This window comes from Colletotrichum aenigma (assembly GCF_013390185.1).
Source record: "Colletotrichum aenigma strain Cg56 chromosome Unknown KSG_Cg56_contig03, whole genome shotgun sequence".
Classification (NCBI taxonomy): domain Eukaryota; kingdom Fungi; phylum Ascomycota; class Sordariomycetes; order Glomerellales; family Glomerellaceae; genus Colletotrichum; species Colletotrichum aenigma.
Window position 1 is genome coordinate 811,984 of NW_023500909.1, and position 23,892 is coordinate 835,875.

Consider the following 23,892-nt stretch of genomic DNA (forward strand, 5'->3'; position numbering starts at 1 on the left):
ACTGGTATCGTTTACACCAACCCCCAATCCTCCCTCACCCTGGCCGCAAACCCGTCCACATTCCACCCAGCCAGCGCCTTCACGCGCTCAAAACACTCCAAAATCGCCCGCTGCTGCGGCTCGTACGTCATCCGCTGCGCCGCGAGGTACAGCGACGCTACAAGACACAGGTCCCAGCTGTCGCGGCGGTCGTTGTTCAGCGCGATCCCGCACACCCTCTGCGCGTGCCACAGCGGCGACGTCGCCGACGACGAGCTGCTGCCCGACTTCTTCGTCCCCGCCGCGGCCTGCAGCGTGCGCGGCTTGTTCTGCAGGAGGAGTAGCATCGCGGTGTGGTACAGCTGGTTCGCGAAGACGGCGGCGCCGTTGGTGAAGAGGATGATGGGGAAGAGGGTGTCGTCGCCGCCGTCGATCTCGACCATCGGCCGGAACTCCTGCGCGCGGTTGGTGTACCAGAGGCCCAGCGCGTCGCTGAGCATCGTCCAGCGGTGGACCGGGGTCAGAGGGGCAGCGCCGTTGGGATTAGAAGTAGGAGTCTGAGGCGGGAAGCTGCCGCTGCAGAAGTTGACGACCTTGGCGCAGAGGAGGAGGGGCTCGATGGTGTACTGGAATATGGTCTCCGCGACGGCGGAGGAGGTGTTCCACTGCTGCGACATGGGGTTGTAGTTTAGCTGTTCGGGGACGGAGATGGGGGAGCCTGTCACGAGGGCGGCTGCGAGCTCTGCCGGGAGGTTAGCATGATGGAACCGAGGATATGTCGAACATGACCTGTACCTAGTCTGATCAAGACAGAGAGAATGGCGATTGTCTTCTGGCTTGCTTCCGCCAAAGCCACGGTCCAGAAATTGTCGTTGATGACGATGGGTAACTCGTGCCACCCGCTGGGGATATCGGCGATGAACCGGCAGGCTGTCGACAATGTCAAATGTGCCAAGTCGCCGTCATTAATGTTATTCAAACTGTTCTGATTCCACGGCGCTGCCTCGGCAAGCGTCTTCAGGTACTCGGCGTCGTTCGTCATCACGCGCGAATCTGTCGTTGCGGCGACAGCGAGTAGGGCGTGGAGGACCCCCTCGGACTCGATGGCGAGGCGGGGCACGTAGAGGCCGAAGGTCTGGCTCATGTCGCACAGGTCGAGCTGGTAGAACGTCTAAGTAAATCCATACAGCCACCATAATCCGAATCTTAGTCCAACTTACCCAAGGCGCGACCTGGTACCTAAAGTGGCGCAATAACTGAAGCAGTCGGTCTTGCGAGATGGTCTTCGCAGCGGGGACCACCACATTCGACCCCCTCCGTTCCCTGACTGAACCCGGCGAGACAGACATCAAATCTCTCGGACTCACGCCGATGCCGTCTGCGCCGATCCCAAAAGACGCGGAGCCCTGGTCGGGAGACTGGACCAGGCCGGTCGTCGTCGTGCCCTCGCTGCCCAGGGACAGCAGCACATTGAGGGCTGTCTCGTAGGCGGCGTCGTTGTTGGGCGAGGTCCCGTTCAGCTTGCCCGTGATGTCGAGGTTTCGTACCGGCGAAGATAGGCTCTCGTGGCCTATGCTCTGCGCGCGCCATTGTGTCGGCGGCGGCGGCGGAGGCGGATGGTGGTTCTGCGAGATGCTCGGCTCGATGGGATGCGGTTTCGGGGTCGGAGGCTCTAGGGTTTGAGGATTTGCTTGGAAGGTCACGATGGTAGGCGTTTGCGCTGGGGGAGGATGTGGCGGCGGCGGCGCATTATTCGTCGCGGGTGCATTGTGAGGTTTTTGAGGTGGAGGAGAGGCTGAGCCGTCTTTGGCGCCCTGTTTCGCGGTTCCGGGACTCACGAACTATTATGTTGTTGGTGAGCCGTGATGAAGAACGGCATCAGCTGATTTTCATCATCGTACACGTACCTGGAGCCTCGAGTACTTTGGCGTCGTCGCCTCAGTCGCCGTCCTTGGCGACGGTGAGACTGTCAACGCATTCTTGTTTAAGAACGTCAGTCGAGGGCCGTACTGGCACTCAAAGTTGCCGTCGATGCAGCGCTGGCAGCGTGGTTTGCCTTCGTCGCCTGCATGGCAAGAGATTAGTTATCGGTCAGGACGATAACATGACTGCATATATTTCACCGAGTGTAACCGGGGCTGGCGAAGAAACACCATGAGTTGTGGGGATGATGACTCCAGCAACAGCACAGTGAAACTCAAACACAATTCCTACCTGAAGATGCAAAAAGAGATAAGAAAGATAGACTCACATTTACGCCGTCGGATCCGACACTTTAGACACCCGGTCCTCGTCCTCTTGTGTCTGGTTTTGGACGGGTTCGTCTGTTGACTGCCGCCAGCTCCCCCCGTTGCGGCGGCGGCGGTTGCTGATGCTGATTCCGTGTCGTCCGCCATTATTTTCGGTATCCCTCTCGGACTCTCACTATCTCTCACTCAGCCTGCGACGACCGTGCTGTGCGCTGGGTGTGTGCGTGTGTGTGTGCCATTGTGGGAAGGGATAATTTTGTCGGATTGGGAAGGCAGACAACATCCCCAACAAATAGTGGAGGAACGCGGAGAGACGCGGATGGAGGAAGCGGATGTGTGTACGGGGTGGGTATTGAGAGGCGACGGGTGCAGGGAAGATGGCTCGACGAGGCGTTGATGGTGGTGTGTGGTGTGGTGGGGATTGGAACTTGGAAACTTGGGGTTGGGAGTGCCACGCGATCACGGTTCGAGACAAGCGTTGACAGGGTGTACTATGTAGCGATGAAATGTTTGATGGAGCTGTTGAACAGGCGGCTCTTTTCTTGTCTCTTTGGAAATGAGCTGGTTTTCATTCAGTTGAACAGTTGCAGCATCGTTCCAGCCGGTCGTGATCCGACGCTTCATGGCAAGCCACGTCTTTTCAAAAGCACATATGCAGCATTTCGCCGTGGATAATTGACCCCATTTCCCCATCTCATGTGAGCGGTCTGGTCTTTTCAATTCCCCTCGTGGAACCCGGTCGAACACGAGTCAAACAGGGGGGCCACTAAGCGCGGGGATGCTTGCCCGTTTTTGCTAAGGAACGGTTAGCATTACCGTCAAGGGAAATCTTAAGCACCGCCAGAGATGCCCCTCCATGACGATGCAAGTGGAATGAGGTTCGGACTGCGACGCGACGGATGGTGCCCTGAGGCGGGGTCATTTGAAAAGATGCTGAAATATTTACAATTGGGGTCAGGCCGAACATATTGTTGACCACGAATTGCTTTTACACTTCTCTTGCTTCACATCTCTCGCTCTTCTCACAGTTGCTCCTCCAGCATCAATACCCCAATTCATTCACAAATTCCACTCACAATGGGCAAGGACACCATCACCCTCGCTTCCGGCCGCGAGATGCCTCTCGTCGGTTTCGGCCTGTGGAAGGTTCCCCGCGAGACCTGCGCCGACACCGTCTACAACGTGAGTTAACACCTTGTCCTCTGACTTCCTGTTGAAGACGGCTCTCTGACTTTGACGACATACAGGCCATCAAGACCGGCTACCGCCTCTTTGACGGCGCCTACGACTATCAGAATGAGAAGGAGACGGGCGAGGGTGTCCGCCGCGCCATCGCCGACGGCCTCGTCAAGCGTGAGGACATCTTCATCACCACCAAGCTGTGGAACAACTACCACCGCAAGGAGCACGCCCTCGAGATGGCCAAGAAGCAGAACGAGACCCTCGGCCTGGGATACATCGACCTCTACCTCATCCACTTCCCCGTCGCTCTGAAGTACATTGAGCCCTCCAAGATCCCCTACCCCGTAAGTCTCTCATTGTCCTCAAACAATGCAAATGAACCGACAGAAGTCTAACAACGCAACCCAGGCCTGGTGGCAAGACGAGGCCCAGACCATCGTCGAGACCGACAACGTGCCCATCCGCGAGACCTGGGAGGTCCTCGAGTCCCTCGTGGACCAGGGCATCGCCAAGTCCATCGGCGTCTCCAACTTCCAGGCCCAGTCCCTCTACGACGTCCAGTCCTACGCCCGCCACCCCATCTCCGCCCTCCAGATCGAGCACCACCCCTACCTCGTCCAGCCCGACCTCATCTCCATGGCCCAGGAGAACAACATCGCCGTCACCGCCTACTCCTCCTTCGGTCCCCAGTCCTTCCTCGAGATCTCCAACAAGCGCGCCATCGGCGCAAAGGGCCTCTTCGAGGTCGACGCCGTCACCAAGGCCGCCGCCGCGCACAACGCCACCCCCGCGCAGGTTCTCCTGAGATGGGCCACCCAGCGCGGCATCGCCGTCATCCCCAAGAGCAACAGCCAGAACCGTCTGCAGCAGAACCTCGAGGTCAACGGCTTCGATCTGACCCCCGCGGAGCTTGAGGCCATCTCTGACCTTGACCTTGGCCTGCGCTTCAACGACCCTGGCTTCTACCTGCCCCAGAAGCCTCTGCGCATCTTTGCCTAAGGGATGTTTCTTAATGATGTGAATGACTGGAAAATGGGTGGGAGGATGCGTCTTGGATCATGATCCTTGGGACCAATAGTTACCATAGAAATGGCCGACAAAGGCCTTGTTGAATGAATCAAAAGTTGCCCGCGTACAAAGATCTTCTTTCTCAATTGAAATTCTCCCTGTTGATTGACTTGAAGCCAAGCGACGGGTACGAAAGGCATAAGGCGCGCTTCTCCGACATCATCATAGCTTCACACGAGCTCAAGCTAGAGCTCTCAAGGACTTCGTTCGCAATGCATGAAGATAATGCGCCCACCCAAGCTATCTGTCCTCTCATGTCTCTCGGAACTCGGCCGATGGAGGGGGCGGGGCATCGGTCACCGGGGGACGGAACCCGGTGCCCCTCAACACGAACCTGGTAATCAGCTTTAAACAGCCGGCATTTTCCCGGAGTCTAAACAAATCCAGAACTGCCGGTGAGGTGCTTACGATTTCCGCATCGGGAAGTCCCAAGCATCACCAACAGACGAAGAGGAAGTGTTAGTCGCCCCGCGTCGGTCAGTTCCCCGCTCTTCCTTCTGGCAAACCCCAATTGGAACCGTCCCGTCCGATTGTCGACAATATTACCGACCGGAACATAGATCACACGACGAGAAATTATTTTGTTTGGTGTGAAGCGGGACGGGACGCGAGCTAGAAAGGACTGTTGAGCCTTCCTCGCCTTTTTCCATTAGATCCTCGACGAATAGAAACGAAGGAGATTATCCGGTTGGGAGACAGCTCTTCTTTAACAGCTTGTGTTTTTCCGTTTCAAAGTCTACCGCCTTCTTCTCTTCCCTCTGTCGCGACACGGAACGTAGCTTTTGACGAAAAGATCACCGTTTGTGTTTGTTTAGACTTACCATTAGTCGTCTCTCGTTCGCTCGATCTTCCTGCCACAAATCACACGTCCGAAGATGTGCACAACGATATCCGAGGCGCCCGTCAACGGCGTCGTGCCCACCAAGAACGGCATCGTCGTCGTCACGGAGATGGAGAAGAACGCCGCCCCCGTCGAGACTCTGAAGGCGCCGCTGCCGAACCCTTCGCTAGTGGTCACGGCCGATCACCGCCTCAAGGCAGAGGAAGCCCCCGTTCTGGCGCCCAAGAAGGGCGAGGTCCTGGTCCACGTCAAGGCGACTGGTGTTTGCGGGTGAGTCTGCTTCGCCAGAGACCTCGGAAGCTCCAGTCATGATAGACAATTCGCTGACAGTCCCTCGTTTCCAGATCCGACATCCACTTCTGGAAGACGGGCAAGATCGGCACGCTCGTCTTTGAAGGCGACTGCATCATCGGCCACGAGGCCGCCGGCGTGGTCATCCGCTGCGGCGAGGGCGTCAAGAACCTCAAGCCCGGCGACCGCGTCGCCATCGAGCCCGGCGTGCCGTGTGGCGAGTGCTTCCTCTGCACAGAGGGCCGTTACAACCTTTGCGAAGATGTCCAGTTCGCCGGCGTGTACCCTTACCACGGCACCATCCAGCGCTACAAGTGCCATCCCGCCAAGTGGCTTCACAAGTAAGTGTCCACGGTCCACGAGTTCATGACAGCATCGCGGAGAATATGCGGCGCTAACCCACAAACCCAGGCTGCCCGACAACATCTCCTACGCCGAAGGCGCCCTCCTCGAGCCCCTCAGTGTCGCGATGCACGGCATCCGCACCGCCGGCCTCTCCCTCGGCGTCGGCGCCGTGGTCTGCGGCGCGGGCCCCATCGGCCTCATCACCCTCGCCGCCGCGCGCGCCTCGGGCGCGCACCCGCTCGTCATCACCGACATCGAGCCCTCGCGCCTCGCCTTCGCCAAGACGCTCGTGCCCAGCGTCATCACGTACCGCGTCGACCCAGCGCTCGGCAACGAGGGCAACGGCAAGGCGATCCGCGCGCTGTTTGGGGATGACGAGTACAGCGCCCCGCGGACGGTGCTCGAGTGCACCGGCGTCGAGAGCAGCATCTGCACGGCGGCGTTCACGGCGCGCCGCGGTGGTATGGTCATGGTCATCGGCGTGGGAAGGGAGATTATGAACAACTTGCCGTTTATGCACCTTTCTCTGGCTGAGGTGAGTTCTACCTACCCCGGGTTCTGGGTCATTGGTGGGATATACTGACGATGTTTGCCTTGCAGATCAAGCTCGAGTTCATCAACCGGTACCGCGACACGTGGCCCGCCGGCATCGCGTGCCTGAGCAGCGGCATTCTTGACCTCAAGAGCCTCATCTCGCACACCTTCCCTCTCGAGCAGGCCGTCGATGCACTCACGCTGGCGTCCGACTACAGGAACGGCAGCATCAAGGTCCAGATTGTGGACGAGGTCGACTCCGAGGTCTTTTAGATGGGGACAACGGGGATGTTTGATGGAGCATTGGTATCGGGGTGATGAATGAGGCACGGTGTTGATTGGGGCTTTATGTGATAAACTTTGGATGGGTAATGCGGTCGAGCATAGCATACTTAGCGACTTTGGCGTTGCGGCTAATGAATTTAATTCATGTGAACCAAGCTTTTGGTTTGAAAGTGCTGATATTCTTGGTGTATCCAAGATTCGTGGCCCAGCCGACTAACGTCTCTGGCTAATACAGCTAGGAAACCTTTTTGTGCTCATGGCCACCAATACTCATTGATATCACAGATGCTAGTTTGTCAATAAGTTTTATCCATTTTATGAGCGCTCTGTCTGCCGAGTGTGTTCTATTAAAGTTGAAAGTAGCCATAGCCGTTGAAATCATACAGCGGCCGACCAGGCCCGTATCCAGCCCAATACTCGCCTTGATCTCTCCTCTGGTCATTGTCTCTGTTCCCCAGGTTTCCCCGGCCTTGATCTCTCCTTCGATTCTGATCTATGTCGCCCATGTCTTCTTGACCTCGATCTCTCCTTTGTCCATCCTCTCCGCCTCCCATGTTTTCCCTTCCTTGATGTCTCAGATACCTAACATTCATACCATCATCAGTGAACCTCAACTCCACATGCGGCTCGAATCGCCGCAGATCAACCCAAAACCCCACCCCTCGAACATCCGACTCGCTGACGAAGAACTCCCCAAATACGTCGACAAGCTGCATCTGCCCAGTCTGTCTCGGCAACATAGCAACCCCAGGGCTGAGGAATCGCTGACAGAAAGCCAACACCCTCTCTCTCAAATCATTCATACGTTGCCTGAACTCCTCATTCTCCACGACGGCGTCGTTGTGCGCCACGAAGAGCTCTTGCAAAGGGTACAGGATGCTCTGCGTCCTGCCACATTCCCGGCCTTCCCATGTCCAGCAGGACACGAAGAGCTCAAAGGTGCAGTTGCCGTACCTGACGTTGAACACGATTTGCGGCGTCCGTTTGAAATATTTGTAAGGTATGTTCTCATACCCTTCGTCCAGCAATTCCGCAACATCATCGTCAGAAGGAGGTATCGACACGCCGAATGTGACATGCGTGATAGCTGCTGGAGCGATTTGTCTGGACCAGTGGTTTTCGGGAAGTTCCTCCTCGGCTGCCCCGTCGTTGTTGTTTACCGGTGCTGGTGGAAGCTCTTCTATGTCACGGTCGTCGTACTCCGGGATGGGCTCAGGCCATGGCTCTGGGTTTGGATCTGGGTCTGCGAATTCCGGACCATAGTCTGGAATACGACCTGACCCTACAGGTCGCTGTGGTCGTGGCGGGTCTTGCGGAATGTCTTGGGGGGTTTCTTGGTTAACCGGTTGCTGTGGTCTTGCTGGCTCGGGAGCTGGGGGGTTGGGCCCGTAGTTTGGTAGCCATCTTTCCATGATGAAGTTTGTAGTTGTGTTGAATGATACTACTCGAGTCTTTGGATTGATGGAGTTATATCTCTCGGAGATGCCTATTTATATCGGGCATTGCGTGCGGTCATTCGTGGTGGACCGTGGTGAATCAGACATGAACACATTCACTCCTCTTTGACTCAACAGTAGTGACTTGGTCATAACAGATCAAACCATGCGAGGGCCTTGGGCCCAAGTCGATGAAAAAAAAAAAAATCAAAGCCCATCTGTCTATCATTAGAGGAGTAAGCTAAGCCTCGTCCCTGAGTCTAACGCGGTCCGCCTGATGTTGACCATGTTGGGTAAGTAACTACGAATAATCGCGCCATACATTTGTGGCCTACACTTATGATTTCAGTCTGTCGTAGTCTTTGGAATCTTGGACCGGATATATGGAGATGAAGAAAATAACTTTTTGGTGGTGATGAGAAAACTGACGTTGATGCCCTGACCTGCGCAGTGGTCATTGAATTCTCATGTGCAATGTCATACAGTACACAAAAAAAAGTACCTCTTTTCCTATGAGCGAGATTTCAAATTCGGAAATACGAAGACCTCCTAGGTCGTCACAGCTAGGAAGTGTCTCCCCTTGTGGGAAGTAATATTATCTGGTATCCGGAAAGGCTTGTGAGCTTAATGTCAGATCGAGTGGTCAACTGTATTGCGAGAATCAGTTCCCTGCTCATTTGTCCCCTACCGTAGTCATGGATGAAAGACCACATGGCTTGTTCATCGAGCCAAGAACCCAGCTGAGCAGAAAATCTGAACCAACTTAATACGTACGATTCTAGTACCTATGTGCTTGCGATTTCATCCTTGCAGCAATTGGCGAGTGCTCAAGACAACCTGTGGTCGAGGCAATGTCCCACAGAGCACGGGTGCGAGATCGGCGAACTCGCTACCGAGCCAGCAGCATTGGGGAACTTCTATTTTGCCATGCACATTTCATTCTCGGCGTCCAGGCTAACGCGCAAGTCGCGTACGGAGTATGCACATGGGACCTCAGAGATGCCCATTCGTACCTGCCATTGCTCTGGATGATCATGCCGCTGAGCTACTACCTCCGACAAGCAATAAGCTCAGTCTCCCTTCACGACCTGTTGCTCCGGCCGCCGAACTCTTCTCAGGACAATTCGTCTGAACAAGGTTAAGATTAACCACAATCCTGACCCCCCAATCGCACCGAGCTTCTGCCCACATCCCACCTTACCGTGCCCGCAAACCCCCAACAACTGCGCGGACAGACCACTGAAGAAGCCCTGTCAAACCGCCCCAGGATCCAGGATCTCGTCGCGCTAGAGTGTATCAGAAGCTCCGTCGTCCCCCAGCGGGGCCGCGTGCTTTTTCGCTTCAATTGAGCGTCGGGGTCCCTTGGCTGCGGTGAGCGCTGTCATTGCCTGTCAAAATTGGCTAATTCCTTCGCTTCGGGGCCTGCTCCCTGCTAGAATGTCAATCACTTCCCGAAGGAGGCGTCCACTTTGCGGCATCTCCATCGACTTCACTGTTCCTTGCGTTGTTGTCGGCGGACCGCCGAAAAGTTAGCTGGGATGGAAAAGAGAAAATCGCGCCACTCTGGGAAGGTGAGGTTTGTTGCGCTCCCGATAGCCTCGGGTTCCAGATAGAGTTGCGGAAGTGCGACTGAAGAGCGTCGCCTACACTACTATGATCACTGTACTCGATATCATGCCGTTGTAGTGATCCAGTTGTACTTTTACGACGCTTCGATTCACTGCCCGGGCATAAGATGCGTCCGTATCTGGACCTTGCCTGCAAATTCACTCGAGACCTGCAGGCACCGACGCTAAGGGGTTGCGTGGACTTGGATGTCGAAATAACAGATAACGTGAGTGAATCCAGGGGTTGCGCAGACCGGGGTTAAAGTTGGATTCGGGACGGAATGGACTGCGGTCTGTGGTCCAGCCTTCACTGTGAGAAACTTGGCATCGGCACCGAGCCAGGCTATTGGGAGCAAGGTGACCTTCTGAATGGGCAGTGCCATCGTGCGCTGAAAGATCGAGGTCCACTGATAGGCACCTTCAAGTGATCGTCAGATGCGACCAACGTTGCTTTTCAGGTTGAGGTGATGATGTTTTCTTGGAGGAAACAAAGGCTTTCCAGTGTTGTTCATCAGTTTCCAATATTCAAGCATGGTCTTGGAGGCAAGATGTTTGGCATTGGATGTAGCTGCGACCGGCCGATGTCAAGGCCCGCTGTGATCAGGATAGTAAATAGCCCATAAGGGAGATTTCGAAATGAAACTCGATGGCCCCCAAACACAGCATAAGCTAGCGTGTTATTTGCAAATCATTTTTTTCCCACTGCATAGCTAGCTACTGCGGACTTCTGAAGGTCTACATCACGTTGCAGTAACAACCATCTGCGGGCCTAGCATTTGTGTTAGTTCGAGCATTTCTTGAGCATTGTTAATGTGAGAAGCTCACCAAACACCACAGCAGAAGCCTTGCTTGTCAATGCAACCGCCACGCATTTGTACCCGATCTTGCTGTCGAACTTGTTCCGATCCTTGTGCTTGCATTGTAGGCTGAGCGGTAGTTGGAGGCCGAGACTGCTGCCCCTGAGCAGGTTGATCGTTGTCACCAGCCATTGTGAGAGTATCTTGTTACCATGTGGAGCTGCTTTCGGAGTTATCCTTCGGAGAAAGTAGAAGTCATTGAGCAACAAATCACTAGCAGCATTTATAAGTTCATGGAATATTCATGGCGGAACTGTGAGTTCCTGCTAGTTGTCGCGGTGAATAGAATCTACCTATGGCGTGTTATCTGCCACCCGAGTGAATCGGCGGATTGGATGAAGTCAAACCCTAGGTACGGGCTTCAATTGTCAGCTCCATCGAGCGTATTCGTACCTGATACGATTTGATATTATGGAGTCCAGTATGAATTTACAACGAGAAAGGTTCCATATCCGCTTCTTTAGCAAACCTTGTTTTCTGACCGCAGACGTTGCTACAAGTAAAAGTATTCAAGGCCATCAACCGAGGAATGCTTTCAACAACCTCTTTTTAATCTAGAAATAATTATGAAAAGACCTGCTTCCTGCTTGTCAAAGGTTGAAGATGGAAGCTGAATTGCATGTAAGGCATAGTACGGTTTGTTAGGTGTTGAAAAGCTGCTTCTGGATATCACTAGCGCAGAACAAAGATCATGACTCTGACGAGCTCGTTGGACATGACGATCAGCTCAAGGCAATCGAACGGAGTGACCCGGGTCTCCGCTCCGATCCTCCGTCAAAGGTCAGCATTCGCGCGCCCGCCGGCACGTCCGCACTCACGAGTCAGTCTCCAGATCTCTCAACTTCATGGAATGCAGGTACTTCCTCACCAATTGACGTTCACCTTTGCGTCCGAGTTTCTGATCGGGTCTCATTCCGACTTTTGGTGCCATTGTCCGTGGGTTTTGACTTCGCGTCCGCATTCTAGAACGATAAGCAGTTCCAGAACGACCCTGGATCATCGTCCGGCTTGGCTTCAAGGTTCATAGAGGTTCCTTGCGTTGCCGAGTTGTCGTGAACTTGGGTATCAAAATAAGCGCCTTGGCAAGTGGCAAGGGAATATCTAGCGCCCCTGAGATGATGCAGGACCGGCGGGACATTAGGCCCCGACGGCTCAAAGTCAGCCAATGCTTTCGAGGTAGAACGGGATGCAATTCTAGGCCTTACTCATGTTGCGGTCAGCAAAGGCCTCCAGTGAAAGCAGGGAAAAGAAGCAACCGTTTACAACCTGTCAAAGATGTGACCGGAGGACATACATGTTTAGCGATGTTGTCGTTGAAAAAAGGTCGGCTCCCCGTAAAATAAAGCACACACACCTGCGGCACGGTCACGGCTCTTCAGCGAACCACCCGCAGCAAACTGCCGCCAGTACCGTGAATGCCGCTGTTTGTCGACGCAAACGGCGGTTTGCTGGGGGCATTTTGGGGGCTAGAAGGTAATTAATTTCGCCCAAACCCTGTCCTGCCAAGGCTTCGTATAGGAGGGACCCCTGCTAGACTATGGCGAAGCCCCCCATCTGCAGTCGAGAAGCAGAAAAAAAAAACTCTCTGGGATGAGCATCCTGTTTCTGCATCTCAGGTGGTGCAGTTTTGACGGCGCTCCTGTGCGATGGAGTCTCATTTTGCATGCGGACATACGCTGCATATTCGGTAGCCAAGTCCATATTCCCTCGTGGCAAGAGCTTGGATCCCGGCTGCTCGGGATGGAATCATGCGGCTCAGGACCAATAGCTTGCAAATAGCCACGTGTGTGGGGGTGGGAAGTTGAGGAATGGTCCGACGCGGCGGTGATCTTCTGCGTGTATATAGCCGTGGGTGAGGAGCATGTCGATCATGAATGTCTCTCTTTTCCCCTCTTCTTTTCATCCCTCCAGTATCCAAGCTCAGCGGATCTTACACTCCTTTGAAGACAAGTCTTCCTCCATCTTGTCAAGATGCCTTCTCTCGGAAGAACTCTGCTGCTCGCCGCGGCCATGCCGCTGGCCAGCTTCGTCGGCGCCCAGAACATCGTCGTCGACGGAGAAGCCATTGGTAAGTGGGGCCCATGTTTTGCCAGTCATCTTCACCAGAGTCTCAACTAACCTGTTCGCAGAGGCCAACGAGGTCACCGTAGCCCCCGCCGCCGAGGAGTTCCCCGAGGCTGAGATCCCGGAGGAGACTGTCCAGTTGACTGACGCCGTGCTGGCCAACCTTACCCGGCTCGAGCTCAGCAACATTTCGCTCTTTACCTTCCCTGACACTGAGGGCGTTGAGAAGCGCGCCCTCCCCAATAACAAGTGCAAGACCTTCCCTGGCGACTTGTTCTACCCCACCGAGCTCGTCTGGAAGGTCTTCAACCTTCTGACTGGCGGTGCTCTCATCAAGACTGTCCCTCTTGGTGCTGCCTGCTACCAGGGTGAGCACTACGATGCCGAGAAATGCCAGTACCTCCTCGACAACTGGTCCAACTCTGATACTCAGTGAGTAGCTACACGCGTCTATCATGCCAGTACCGTTGACTAACTCTTTGAAGCGATGAGGACCCTACCTCCGTCATGTCCCCCATCTACCAGGGCGCCACCTGCCAGCCTCAGAACGCCGCCAACAACCAGACTTGCGAGCTGGGCGGCTTCCCTCTCTACTCCGTCAAGGCCACCAATGTCGCCCAGATCCAGCTTGCTATCAACTTTGCTCGCAACCTCAACCTGCGTTTGGTTGTCCGCAACACTGGCCACGACTTCCTTGGCAAGAACACCGGTGCTGGTTCCTTGTCCATCTGGACTCACAACCTGAAGGGTCTTAAGTTCATCAAGAACTACGAGTCTGCTGGAGGCTACAAGGGCCCTGCTTTCAAGCTCGGTGCTGGTATCCAGGTCTCTGAGCTGTACGAGGCTGCCAACAAGGAGGGCTACACCGCTGTCGGTGGCGAGTGCCGCGTAAGTTAAAAACATGTCCCATTTGTTTGTGACACTACTAATCGTGCAATAGTCCGTTGGTGTCACCGGTGGCTACCTCGCTGGTGGTGGTCACTCCCCCATGAGCCCCGTCGCTGGTCTTGGCAGTGACCACATCCTCTCCGTCGACATCGTCACTCCCGATGGCCGCCATGTCACCGCCGACGACAAGAACAACAGCGACCTCTTCTGGGCTGTCCGTGGTGGCGGTGGTTCTACCTGGGGTGTCGTCACCTCCATGACTGTTCGCGTGTACCCCAAGAAGCAGTTCTCCGGACTCACCTGGAGTCTCAACACCGCCGAGAAGAACATCTCCAGCACCGTCTTCTGGTCCGCCATGGAGGCCTACTGGCGCCGCTTCCCCGACTTCTCCGCCAGCCACAGCTACGGCTACTCCACCCTCTTCCCCGCCGGCAACGGTGCCTTCCTCTGGAGCATGCGCCCCTGGCTCGTCCCCGGCATGGCTCTCGACGACTTCAAGGCCATGGTCGCTCCTCTCTTTGAGGAGTGGGCTACTCTTGGCTTCAAGGTAGAGCCTGAGTACTTTGAGCACGACAACTTCTACGACACCTGGAAGAACCACTTCCCCATGGAGAGCGTCGGCAGCGCCACCATCCGCACTGCCTCTCGTCTCATCCCCAAGGCCAACTGGGATGATGCCGCTCTCCTGAACGAGACCATCTCCACCCTGAGAGGTATCATCGAGGAGGGCTCCGCGCTGATTCAGTACAACATGAACGCCGCCGCCCCCGCCGAGACCACCGAGAGCGCCGCCAACCCCGCCTGGCGTGAGAACCTCATGTTCGCCATCATCGGAGGCGGATGGGCCGACACCGCCACCACCGAGGAGGTCAAGACTGCCAACGTTCGCATCACCCAGGACTGGATGGGCAGACTCCGCAAGATCACCCCCGGCAGCGGTGGTTACGGCAACGAGGGAGACGTCATGGAGCCCGACTTTGGCCAGGCCTTCTTCGGATCCAACTACGCCCGTCTGGTTGAGCTCAAGAAGAAGATTGACCCTTGGGGAGTGTTCTACGCCCCCACTGCTGTAGGCAGTGAGGACTGGTACATTGCCCGTCAGAACGACTGGCTCACGCTCCAGACTGACCGTCTTTGCCGCAAGTAAACATAGTATAATTATTAGTTGATGAACGGTGACCAAGCATGGAATTGGGCAGCGACTTCAGTTGAAATAAAACTTGTTATTTCGTCAATTTGCTCATCCAAGGTGCAATTAAATGGCTGTCATACTTTATAATCTTGGGACCCAATGCCGCAACTACATGTGTTCTGCGTACCTCATGGCATGTGCCCACGCCGTTCCAGCGTTTTCTCAAGGCAAAGGAAATTTTGCTCATGAATCAATCAATCTCGTTCTGTTCACACGCGCACCAGCCGCCGCGAAGTGGGTAAGTAATTACTGTTTCAGCCATTAAGACTCCCCTTTCCTATGCCAACGTAATCCTCCGCTCGATCTTGGGTTTCCAGAGTATTGAATTCAATGGCCTACGGGTGACATTTAAGAAAGACAGTTAGCCGTAACATAGATGCGAATAAAACTTGTAGAAACCACGTTGAGGTGACGAGCGCAGCTTTCGTCAACAATCGCCGATGAGTTTTTGATGGAGATAGCTGAAAACCCTTCGGTATACTAAATTGACATCGAATGAAAATGCCGTCTATGCATAACCTCTGAGCTCACTCCATGTTTGATGTAGAGGTCGCCTACGCCCATATGCATCGTATTAAGTTGCCTGAAAGACTAGCTGGCTTGAGAACTGTTGAGGATAACGGCAAGAACGAGGTGTGGCTCAGCATCGACAAGCGCTGACTTTCACGTGAGAGATTAACACAAACATTTAAACGCAAGTTGATTGGCCAGAAAAGGCTTGTTTGCTCCATCAAGCAGTTCCTTATCGCGGATTAGTGCATGCAGTCCAACGAAATGGTTGCCTGTTGGAGAATGTTAACGCCTGTTGGTTGTGCTGTCGTACGAGACACTGAAATCATGTACTTATGATTCGCCCAAATAGAGGAGATGCTTCCCCTTAGAGCAAAGTGCCCGATAAAGAGTCCACCGCTTAAAATCGGTGGGCGATGAGCCAAGAAGAGGGGTACAAGACTTTCTCATAGTCACTATATAGATTGTTCATCTGCGTCGAAACTTCACGCTTCATTGTTTCAAGAAAAAGAAGAAGCCCTGATCCAGAAAATCTCGTTCGTCAACTTCCGTGAGCACCATGTCAGACAACAATGAGACTGTCTCCCATCAGCAGGCAACGGAGCCAGCAACGGCATCAGCTGATGCAGAGGCCCATCCCAACAACGTGCCCGACCTTGAGGTCTTCATTGAAGCTGGAGAAGAGGTAAGCATTACTATCCTATCACTGACGTCGGTATGACGAGCTAAGCATGTTTACAGGATGATGATTCGGAAGACGACGCTGTAAGTGAGATAGCGTAGCTTCTCTGATAGATGACTCCTGGTTACTCACAAAATTCTCATTTAGCGAAGTCTGCCGAGTTCAAGCACAAGTGTAACGAGTTCTGTTTTTCAATACAGAGTTGAAAATGGAAGAACCTATCATTCCTACAAGGATGGCAGTAGGTTTACCCTGTAGTGGACGCAAACGCACATGACTAAGCTAACCTTTGGCGACAGAGTATCCTTTGCCAAATGATGAAAGAGAACAAGATCGCCTAGGTATGGGGATCTCATGCTCCGCCCAAGAGGAGCATCTTTTAGACTAACCTAGAGGCCAGACTTGCAGCACAATATGTTTCTTCTTTCTTTTGATGACAAGCTCGGAACCGCCCCTCCAAACGAACCCGGAGCCAAGGTTGGACGTGTCCTTGATGTTGGCACGGGCACCGGTATCTGGGCTGTGGACTTCGGTGACGCTCATCCAGAGGCTGAGGTTTGTGGCCAGCAAAGAGTTATAGTTACCTGCTTTCTTACTAGTACTAGATCCTCGGAGTCGATCTTTCTGCTATCCAGCCTGAGTAGTAAGGCTTCAAACAACCCGCCGTTACTTCATTTCCCAACGCTGATTGATATAAGCACGCCTCCCAACGTCAAGTTCGAGATTGACGATATTGAAGAGGAATGGCTCTTCTCACGGCCCTTCGATTACATCCACAGCCGCATCATGAACTCAGCAATCCGTGATTGGAGGAAGTTTATCCAAAATTCGTATGAGTAAGTGGTCTTGGTCTGGATCATTATGGGCAACTTATTTTCCAGGCTTTGTTTTCTCCAAATTTCCTCTATGGTAGCCTGCAAGGGTGTTATGTCCCCTCTCTAAGTGACTTTAATCTGTGCCCGAACCATTTATGATAGCTAATCACATCCCGCAGTAACCTGACGCCGGGTGGCTACCTGGAATTAGTTGAGATGGACCTTCAACTCAAGTCAGACGATGGCACCCTCAAGCCTGAACACTCGATCATGAAGACACTCGGACTCCTAGCAGAGGCGGCTCAGAAGCTTGGGGCAGCGTACCAAGACCCGAAAGAGCTGAAGCCCATGATGATACAGGCCGGATTTACAGATGTGGTGATGCAGCAGCTGAAGTGGCCTACCAGTCCTTGGCCCAAAGAGAAGCGATACAAAAACCTTGGGTACTGGGGCGGTGAAAATATTGAGGCCGGTTGGGAGGCCGTATGTATGGCTCCGCTGACGAGGGCTCTCGGGTGGTCCCGCGAAGAGGTTCTGGTTCTGTTGGCTCAGAATCGGCAGGATTTCCGCAACAGGGACATCCACTCCTACTTTTCCATGTCAGTTGCAAATTCTTTAGTTATGTTTCCCTCAATCTTTGGTTCATTCATTAACATGCTGAACAGATGGGCCATGTACGGGCGAAAGCCTGAAAAGGAAGAATCGGCGTGATTAGCTGCCGAGTTCTGGACAAAATGACACGCGCTCGCGGGCAGCGTTCATGGTTGAGTCCACTGATAGGGCTTCCCTGATGATAGATGCAGAGGTGTTCAAGTGGCGTTTTTCTTGCCCTGTTCGAGAAAGACGACTTGCAGTAGTCAAAATCGGGACCATGAAAGATGGTTGACAACTGGCGTCTAACTACTTATGTATTCATCTCAAAATCTGTGCATGAAGACGCGTGAAATTTGCATCGTACGATAAGGGTATGAAACACGTCGTCCAAATGACGAAAATGGGATATTACGCGAAATACGACAGGTCGTTGAGCAGAAAAGATCTCAGAAGCGCCCGATGTCACCTGGACATCTGAAAGCGGCTATCGACCACCACGTGCCGCGTCGCGCTAAAGGTGGCAGCTGAGACCTCAACCCCCATCATTCTTCGTTAGCCTCCATCTTCATGGTTCTTCACCGACATCATCCAGCCGAGAGCTCATGCATACCGTGGCCTGCAAGAATCCAAGAAGCATTCGAACATGGGTTTCGTGATTCTCTTCGCCGTCCTGGTGGTCGGCGGCCTACTCGCGAGGGAGTTCTGGCTTTGGTACCGCTTATCATATGTCCCGGGCCCGTTCTGGCACGCCATCACCGGCTTTTCCATGGCGCGCGCGGCGCTCAACGGATCAGTTCACGAGTACTACATGGAACTTCACGAGAAATACGGTGAGGGCTGGGTTTTAACACCTGCCTGGTATACGCGCTGAGATTTCATAGGCCCCCTTGTTCGAATCGGACCAAACACAGTCATGTTCAGCGATCCCGATACCTTGAAAAGGATCGCGGCTGCGCGGAGCAAATACACGAAAGGCGAGTGGTACGCAGTTGGAAGAACGACGCCAGGCGAGGATCACCTTTTTTCGATGCGCGATGAGGAGAAGCGGAAGCATTTGAAGAGCAAAATGGGCCCGGGTGTAAGTCCAGCTCACGCAGCGAAAATGTGTTTTTGATCTGCAGCTCCCACTGACATTTTTAGTATTCCGGCCTTGAAAATGGTGGTTTCGAAGCTGGTATTGACAAACAAATTGCCGCATTTGTTGACCTCATCGACACTAAGTACATTTCCACACCAAACGTGTTCAGACCCATGGACATGGCCAGCAAGTCGACGTACTTTGCCCTGGATGTAATCAGTGAGCTTGGTTTCGGCCACGCATACGGCTTCTTGAAGGAAGATCGTGACCTGTATCAATATGTTGCTACAAAGGACGCGTTTTTCCCCGTGATGATCACGATGGGAAACGTACCCTGGCTGGCCAAGCTCATGCACAGCTGGCCTCTTAACCTGGGGCTGCCGAAGTCAGCAGATTCGGCCGGCTTCGGGGCACTTATGGGGTGAGATCCAATCAAATTAAAAATGAAGAAAGAACATTGGCATTAACCTGTGGCATCAGGTTTGCGAAGACATTTGTCGACGGCAGATTGGCCCCCAATACGAAACCAGGGAAAGACATGATACAGTCCTTCATCAACGCCGGTCTCACTCGAGAAGAGTTGACGCAGGAGGTCTATGTGGAAACGTACGTATTTTACCAAACTGCGTCTATTTATTACTAAAGGTTAGGCTAACAACGCTCAGAATCGCTGGATCAGATACGACAGCCACTGCCATCCGCATGATACTGCTGTCACTTTTATCGAACCCTTCCGCGTTCGCAGCGCTTCGTGCAGAGATAGATGCTGGCATTGCTGCCGGAATGCTGAGTTTTCCGGTCAAAGACTCAGAGGCCAAAGCCATGCCATATCTTCAGGCAGTCATCCGAGAAGGGCTTCGTCTCTACCCACCCTCAACCGGCGTTGTGAGCAAGGAGGTGCCGCAAGGAGGCGACACCATTCATGGTCACAAATTGCCGGCAGGAACGCAGCTAGGAGAGAACGTCTGCAGCATTGGGAGAACAAGAGAGGTCTTTGGTCCTGACGCTCATCTTTTCAGGCCGGAAAGATGGATTGAGGCTGGAAATGACAACGAGAAGTTCAGGATGATGATTGCAACCACAGACCTCGTCTTCGGATTTGGCAAGTTTTACTGCATGGGTAGAAATATCGCCCTCATGGAGCTGAATAAGATCTTCGTCGAGGTAAGCCATCTCGTGACATGATGACTTACCCGCTACCGACAAGCTAACCGTCGTAGCTTCTTCGGAGATACGACTTTGCCATAGCCAAACCAGAGAAGCCGTTGAAGCTTTGGAGTGCTGGATTTTGGATCACGCATGACTTTTGGCTGAGAATCTCAAGGCGAAATGGCCGGGGCAGGTAGAGATTATATGTCTCAGGGATTAATACTTGAAGGGTTTCAAATTATCTTCATTGTTTTTGTGTTGAGAAGATTCCACACGTTGTATTGAAGTGCCTATTTATTGTTTACACCGCAGCCATTTCTTATTGTTCACACTGCAGCTATCGATTTCTTCTGGGCACCTGCCAGTGCCAGGGTGGAAGCTCCTACTGTGGAATTCAAGAGCTATGAATGCTAGTTGCGTTCAAAGGCAACAGAACATGGCTGTCAAATTTACCACCAAAGTGGAGGATATGAGACCCCTTGTTGCGAGTAGTGGAGGTCTTGGTTCTCTGCGCTTCCACGAAGGGAGGGTTGGTAGAGTTCCCACCAAGCTGCTGCATAGTAGGGCTTGTACCTGGGACATAGGTTCCATTTTGCTCCGGAATTTCGATGCCTGCAACTCCAAATCCCATGTCCAAAGTTGACGGTATCAGCACCGTTGGAGAAACTGTGAGAACTATTCTCTCGCCTGGATGGAATCGCAGAGCTGTTGGCCATAGGCCGATATCAACAGGAACGATTTCTCCGGAACTGAGCAAGTCCTCTCGTTCATGCAAAAGGTAAGGCTCAGATGGAGTCGAACGAGTCTCGTCGAGTGCTCTGCGGGAAACGCGAATGTTTCCACGTGCCGCAGGATCGGTACTCTCTGCACTACCAACACGAGGAAACGGGTTGCCTTGGGCATCTCTCTTCTCGACCGTGATGGCAAGCTCCAGGTCATCTGAGCCTTTCGCCTCCACCCAAAGACGGACTTTGACGTACCCGATGATCTCAACAAGGTCTGGGACTGTGTAAGAGAACAGCACGCCAGTGGTATTCGCGTTGATTTCATAGGACACAGAGGTGGATGAGGGATTGGGATGGTGACTGAGGGTCCGGTTGGAGCCGAGGAAGAGGGTGGTAGACTGCAGATCCGGCACAGGCCAGTCCTCGACAACGCGACCGACAGTATCAATGGAGCCAGGGTCGAGAACAGAAATTCTCACTCGGGGTGTTTCCTCCCAGTCGTTCGGGCTGTCTTTGAGGAAACGATCGAAAAAAGCACGTAGCTCTTCAGTGTGTTCCTGGACGTAAAAGTCCTGCCACTCATGAGTGTTGTGCACCCGAAGCCACTTCTTATCGGAGCTGATGTGCCGAAACCCGTCAAAGGTGCCGTGAGTGTGCGCGAGATTGGTGTAGCTCGCCACGACATAAGCTGGAACTGTGATGTTACTCAAGTTGGGGCTCCGATTCCGCCAGTAAATGTTGTCCAAACTGTTGTTCAACATCATCCTGGGGGTGTCTTCGACATAGTTGTTTCCTGAGAAAGTAGTTATGATGGCCTCTTCGAAGCCTAAGTTCCCAAGTCCAAACGATGTTGCTGCTGCCCGCAAGACATTCGTAGCGCCCTCCCAGGGGGCAATGGCTGCCAGGTGTGGGGGTTGCGACGCCGCAATGTGCCACTGTGAGATTGCGAGAAATGAGTTCCCGGCCATACCTATCTTCCCATTGCTCCAGGATTGGTCTGCGGCCCATTCGATAAAGTCGTATCCATCTTCGGCAAGTTGGCGGCCCCAGTAGGTGATGTTACCCTCCGAGGCGTAAGCTCCGCGGGCGTCGGGGTTCAATATGGCGTACCCCTTTGATACCCAGTAGGCCGGGTCAGGGGCTTCAAACTTTTGCAGCTCGGAAACAAGGGAAAGGGGAACATTCGACCGGTTCGCGAGGTCATCGAGCCACTGGCCTCCGATTTGTTTTCCGTATGGACTCCAAGCCACAATTGCTGGGACAGGCTGATCTCCGACCGGACGAAAGACGTCTGTGTAGATGGTAATGCCGTCGCGGAGGGTGACCGGGACATCCCTCTCGAACACGACGTCACAGCTCAGAGGCATTGCCCCCTCCCTGCGAATGGTTCCGTTCTTGAGGAGCAAGGTTTCCTGCTTGAACCCAGGGTAACGAGCTCGTCGTGCGTCTGTTGGAAGCAGGCGGCGCATGAAGACTGGGTAGGCATCGTCGCCATGAATGCGTATGGTGCCTTGGACTAAATCTGGCTCAGAAGCCTGAAGGAGCGAGTTGGCGGCAGCTTGCCCAACACCAAAAATGACTGAGAGACAGGCTGTGAATGAGAAAAGAGTGAGAGATTTCATGATTGTAGTTGCTAGAAATTGGATTGAGTGTGTTGTAAGAGAGATAGTACATTATCTTGTGGAAGAGGACTGTGACTTTTATAGCTCGAAAGCAGCTTTCTTGAACCTGATTGATTTATCAGTCATCTCTGTGCAGTCACCGCGTTGTATGACCCGGCAAAAGGCTTCCTCGAAGTTGTCCGAACCTCCTACACTGCCACAAGCAACTAGCTTTGGCTGACACAATCGTATGCCCGAAGTGCCGAACAATCTCACCCGGTCCTTTCTGTCTACATGTTCGTTTGAACGGCTTCCGGATGCCTGGTCGCTCTTCGGAAGGTGGAGATTCTCTAGAAAACGCAGATGACATAGTCTCGGCAGTGCGGTGCTTGCTGGACTCGAGTAGTCTAGGAGCTCATGATGCCGCTTAGTCACGCAGTGCGAAGGACAGAATCAAATACCATGATCCTTTTGAACTGCTTGAAGAGACGTCTCCCTTTGCCAAAACAGTTACTAGAAGCTCAACCCCTTGTCTAGAAGTGGATGCTTTGATGCACCGAGCCTCGATAGCACTAGCCTGAAGAAGGTCGTGATGCCGCTTCGTCACATCATCTATCGCAGAATGCAGAAAGTCGCAACGCCTCTTTGGACTCGCGGGCCATTACCGATCCAAGGTTATGGATCCTACTTTACTTCCCCTGCCCCGAGCCACTTCGTTGAAAATGCCCACCTTTTCAATTACATTAAATCTGATGCCTGCTGGCTAGATGAGATGACAGGTATGGCTTCCTGTCCTTCATGAGCGCGAATAGAGATGTGTCTAGTCTGGTTTGGCAATCTTCTTGGCAATTCACTAGCCACCAATGCCAAAAAAAGAGCCTTTGGACATGGTCGATTTTGAAGACCATCGCATTCCATGGAACCGTATTACATTGAAAACGCAACGGCATTACGTGGATTATCGACAGACAATAACAATTATTGACTTCAGTGGCCATTCGAAGGGTATCGTGTCTTATCTTTGTGGCAATCCTCCTGGGATGGAGAGAACGTATGATAGTTGTCCATAATCTTTGTCTTCATTGATGTGACTCCAGCTCACAACGACCACCACAACCGCCGGCTCCCCTCGCAGTAATTCCCGGTGCCTATCATCACCGGTACCCTATTTTTGACCGAAGAGCGCATGGGGAGGATCATTGCTGTTGGTGGGTACAATCAGTACGGGGCTATGTTATTTGGTTTGTTCTTGGCACGATCTGTGCGTTGCTGGTTCACGATTTCTGATCTCCTGTCATTCTTCCGCTAAGTAGAGGATTTGCATGATCTCGGGTTCCTAAGGCTCGGAAGTCATCTTTACTGGTCTCTCAGTACCGATCGACCTGGCTGGAGGTCATTTAATCATCCGAAAGGCCTGCTCTTATTGGTTCGTTGATATGTGGCTTGGTCTTCTCCTTCCCCTGTGCGAGTGGATATCCGATCCTGACCCGAATTGGGCATTTCCCGAGGTCGAGAACGCACCGAGGCCCACTCTAGGATGCAAAGTTGGATGAAATTCCAACACCTACGTATAGCGAGTGACATCGACACTTCCTATTTCATTTGTCAGACTGCGGATTCAAATTACAGAAAATACCGCCTGGCTTCACAGCCATCCGGAACGACCATCGCACAAATCGATCGGGCTTCATTACAACTAAGTATTCATTGAGGGACATCATTATTGAAACGCAAAGTAAGGTTGGAAACGTAGTTGTGAATGATGGCAATGATCAGCGAGGTCACGAGACTCCTTTGAAGCTACGCGAAAATCATTCTTAAAAACGCAATACTTTTTTCTATTAAAATTAATCTATTTTTATTAATAGTTTAATATACTTATATAAATATCTAATTTATTCGTAGTTTAGAATATTAGTA

The 23,892-nt window shown here is 53.0% G+C and overlaps 8 protein-coding genes across 8 annotated transcripts; 5 read left to right on the forward strand and 3 right to left on the reverse strand.

The window, feature by feature from the left end:
* Window positions 1-11: 11 nt before the first annotated feature.
* CGCA056_v004180 (Sterol regulatory element-binding protein ECM22) lies at window positions 12-2,375 on the reverse strand (the record flags this gene model as incomplete). Its single annotated transcript, XM_037319435.1, has 5 exons — window positions 12-721; window positions 775-1,138; window positions 1,200-1,820; window positions 1,887-2,044; window positions 2,231-2,375. 5 exons carry the CDS (start codon window positions 2,373-2,375, stop codon window positions 12-14), a joined length of 1,998 nt encoding a protein of 665 aa, XP_037182151.1.
* Window positions 2,376-3,305: 930 nt separating this feature from the next.
* xyl1 (putative NAD(P)H-dependent D-xylose reductase xyl1) lies at window positions 3,306-4,409 on the forward strand (the record flags this gene model as incomplete). Its single annotated transcript, XM_037319436.1, has 3 exons — window positions 3,306-3,410; window positions 3,476-3,754; window positions 3,819-4,409. 3 exons carry the CDS (start codon window positions 3,306-3,308, stop codon window positions 4,407-4,409), a joined length of 975 nt encoding a protein of 324 aa, XP_037182152.1.
* Window positions 4,410-5,353: 944 nt separating this feature from the next.
* ladA (L-arabinitol 4-dehydrogenase) lies at window positions 5,354-6,762 on the forward strand (the record flags this gene model as incomplete). Its single annotated transcript, XM_037319437.1, has 4 exons — window positions 5,354-5,589; window positions 5,664-5,951; window positions 6,022-6,490; window positions 6,556-6,762. The coding sequence occupies 4 exons, from the start codon at window positions 5,354-5,356 to the stop codon at window positions 6,760-6,762; spliced, it is 1,200 nt and encodes a 399-aa protein (XP_037182149.1).
* Window positions 6,763-7,121: 359 nt separating this feature from the next.
* CGCA056_v004183 (uncharacterized protein) lies at window positions 7,122-8,186 on the reverse strand (the record flags this gene model as incomplete). Its single annotated transcript, XM_037319438.1, has 1 exon — window positions 7,122-8,186. The coding sequence occupies one exon, from the start codon at window positions 8,184-8,186 to the stop codon at window positions 7,122-7,124; it is 1,065 nt and encodes a 354-aa protein (XP_037182150.1).
* A 4,459-nt stretch (window positions 8,187-12,645) lies between these two features.
* CGCA056_v004184 (FAD-linked oxidoreductase ZEB1) lies at window positions 12,646-14,773 on the forward strand (the record flags this gene model as incomplete). Its single annotated transcript, XM_037319439.1, has 4 exons — window positions 12,646-12,742; window positions 12,804-13,170; window positions 13,224-13,626; window positions 13,679-14,773. The coding sequence occupies 4 exons, from the start codon at window positions 12,646-12,648 to the stop codon at window positions 14,771-14,773; spliced, it is 1,962 nt and encodes a 653-aa protein (XP_037182147.1).
* Window positions 14,774-15,887: 1,114 nt separating this feature from the next.
* Window positions 15,888-17,536, forward strand: CGCA056_v004185 (Secondary metabolism regulator LAE1; the record flags this gene model as incomplete). Its single annotated transcript, XM_037319440.1, has 9 exons — window positions 15,888-16,013; window positions 16,070-16,093; window positions 16,158-16,251; window positions 16,310-16,351; window positions 16,411-16,565; window positions 16,616-16,653; window positions 16,709-16,846; window positions 17,005-17,424; window positions 17,491-17,536. The coding sequence occupies 9 exons, from the start codon at window positions 15,888-15,890 to the stop codon at window positions 17,534-17,536; spliced, it is 1,083 nt and encodes a 360-aa protein (XP_037182148.1).
* Window positions 17,537-18,062: 526 nt separating this feature from the next.
* lolP1-6 (Cytochrome P450 monooxygenase lolP1) lies at window positions 18,063-19,843 on the forward strand (the record flags this gene model as incomplete). Its single annotated transcript, XM_037319441.1, has 6 exons — window positions 18,063-18,249; window positions 18,301-18,497; window positions 18,560-18,918; window positions 18,978-19,103; window positions 19,163-19,661; window positions 19,718-19,843. 6 exons carry the CDS (start codon window positions 18,063-18,065, stop codon window positions 19,841-19,843), a joined length of 1,494 nt encoding a protein of 497 aa, XP_037182145.1.
* Window positions 19,844-20,040: 197 nt separating this feature from the next.
* cocE-7 (Cocaine esterase) lies at window positions 20,041-21,993 on the reverse strand (the record flags this gene model as incomplete). Its single annotated transcript, XM_037319442.1, has 1 exon — window positions 20,041-21,993. The coding sequence occupies one exon, from the start codon at window positions 21,991-21,993 to the stop codon at window positions 20,041-20,043; it is 1,953 nt and encodes a 650-aa protein (XP_037182146.1).
* Between the last annotated feature and the right edge of the window lie 1,899 nt (window positions 21,994-23,892).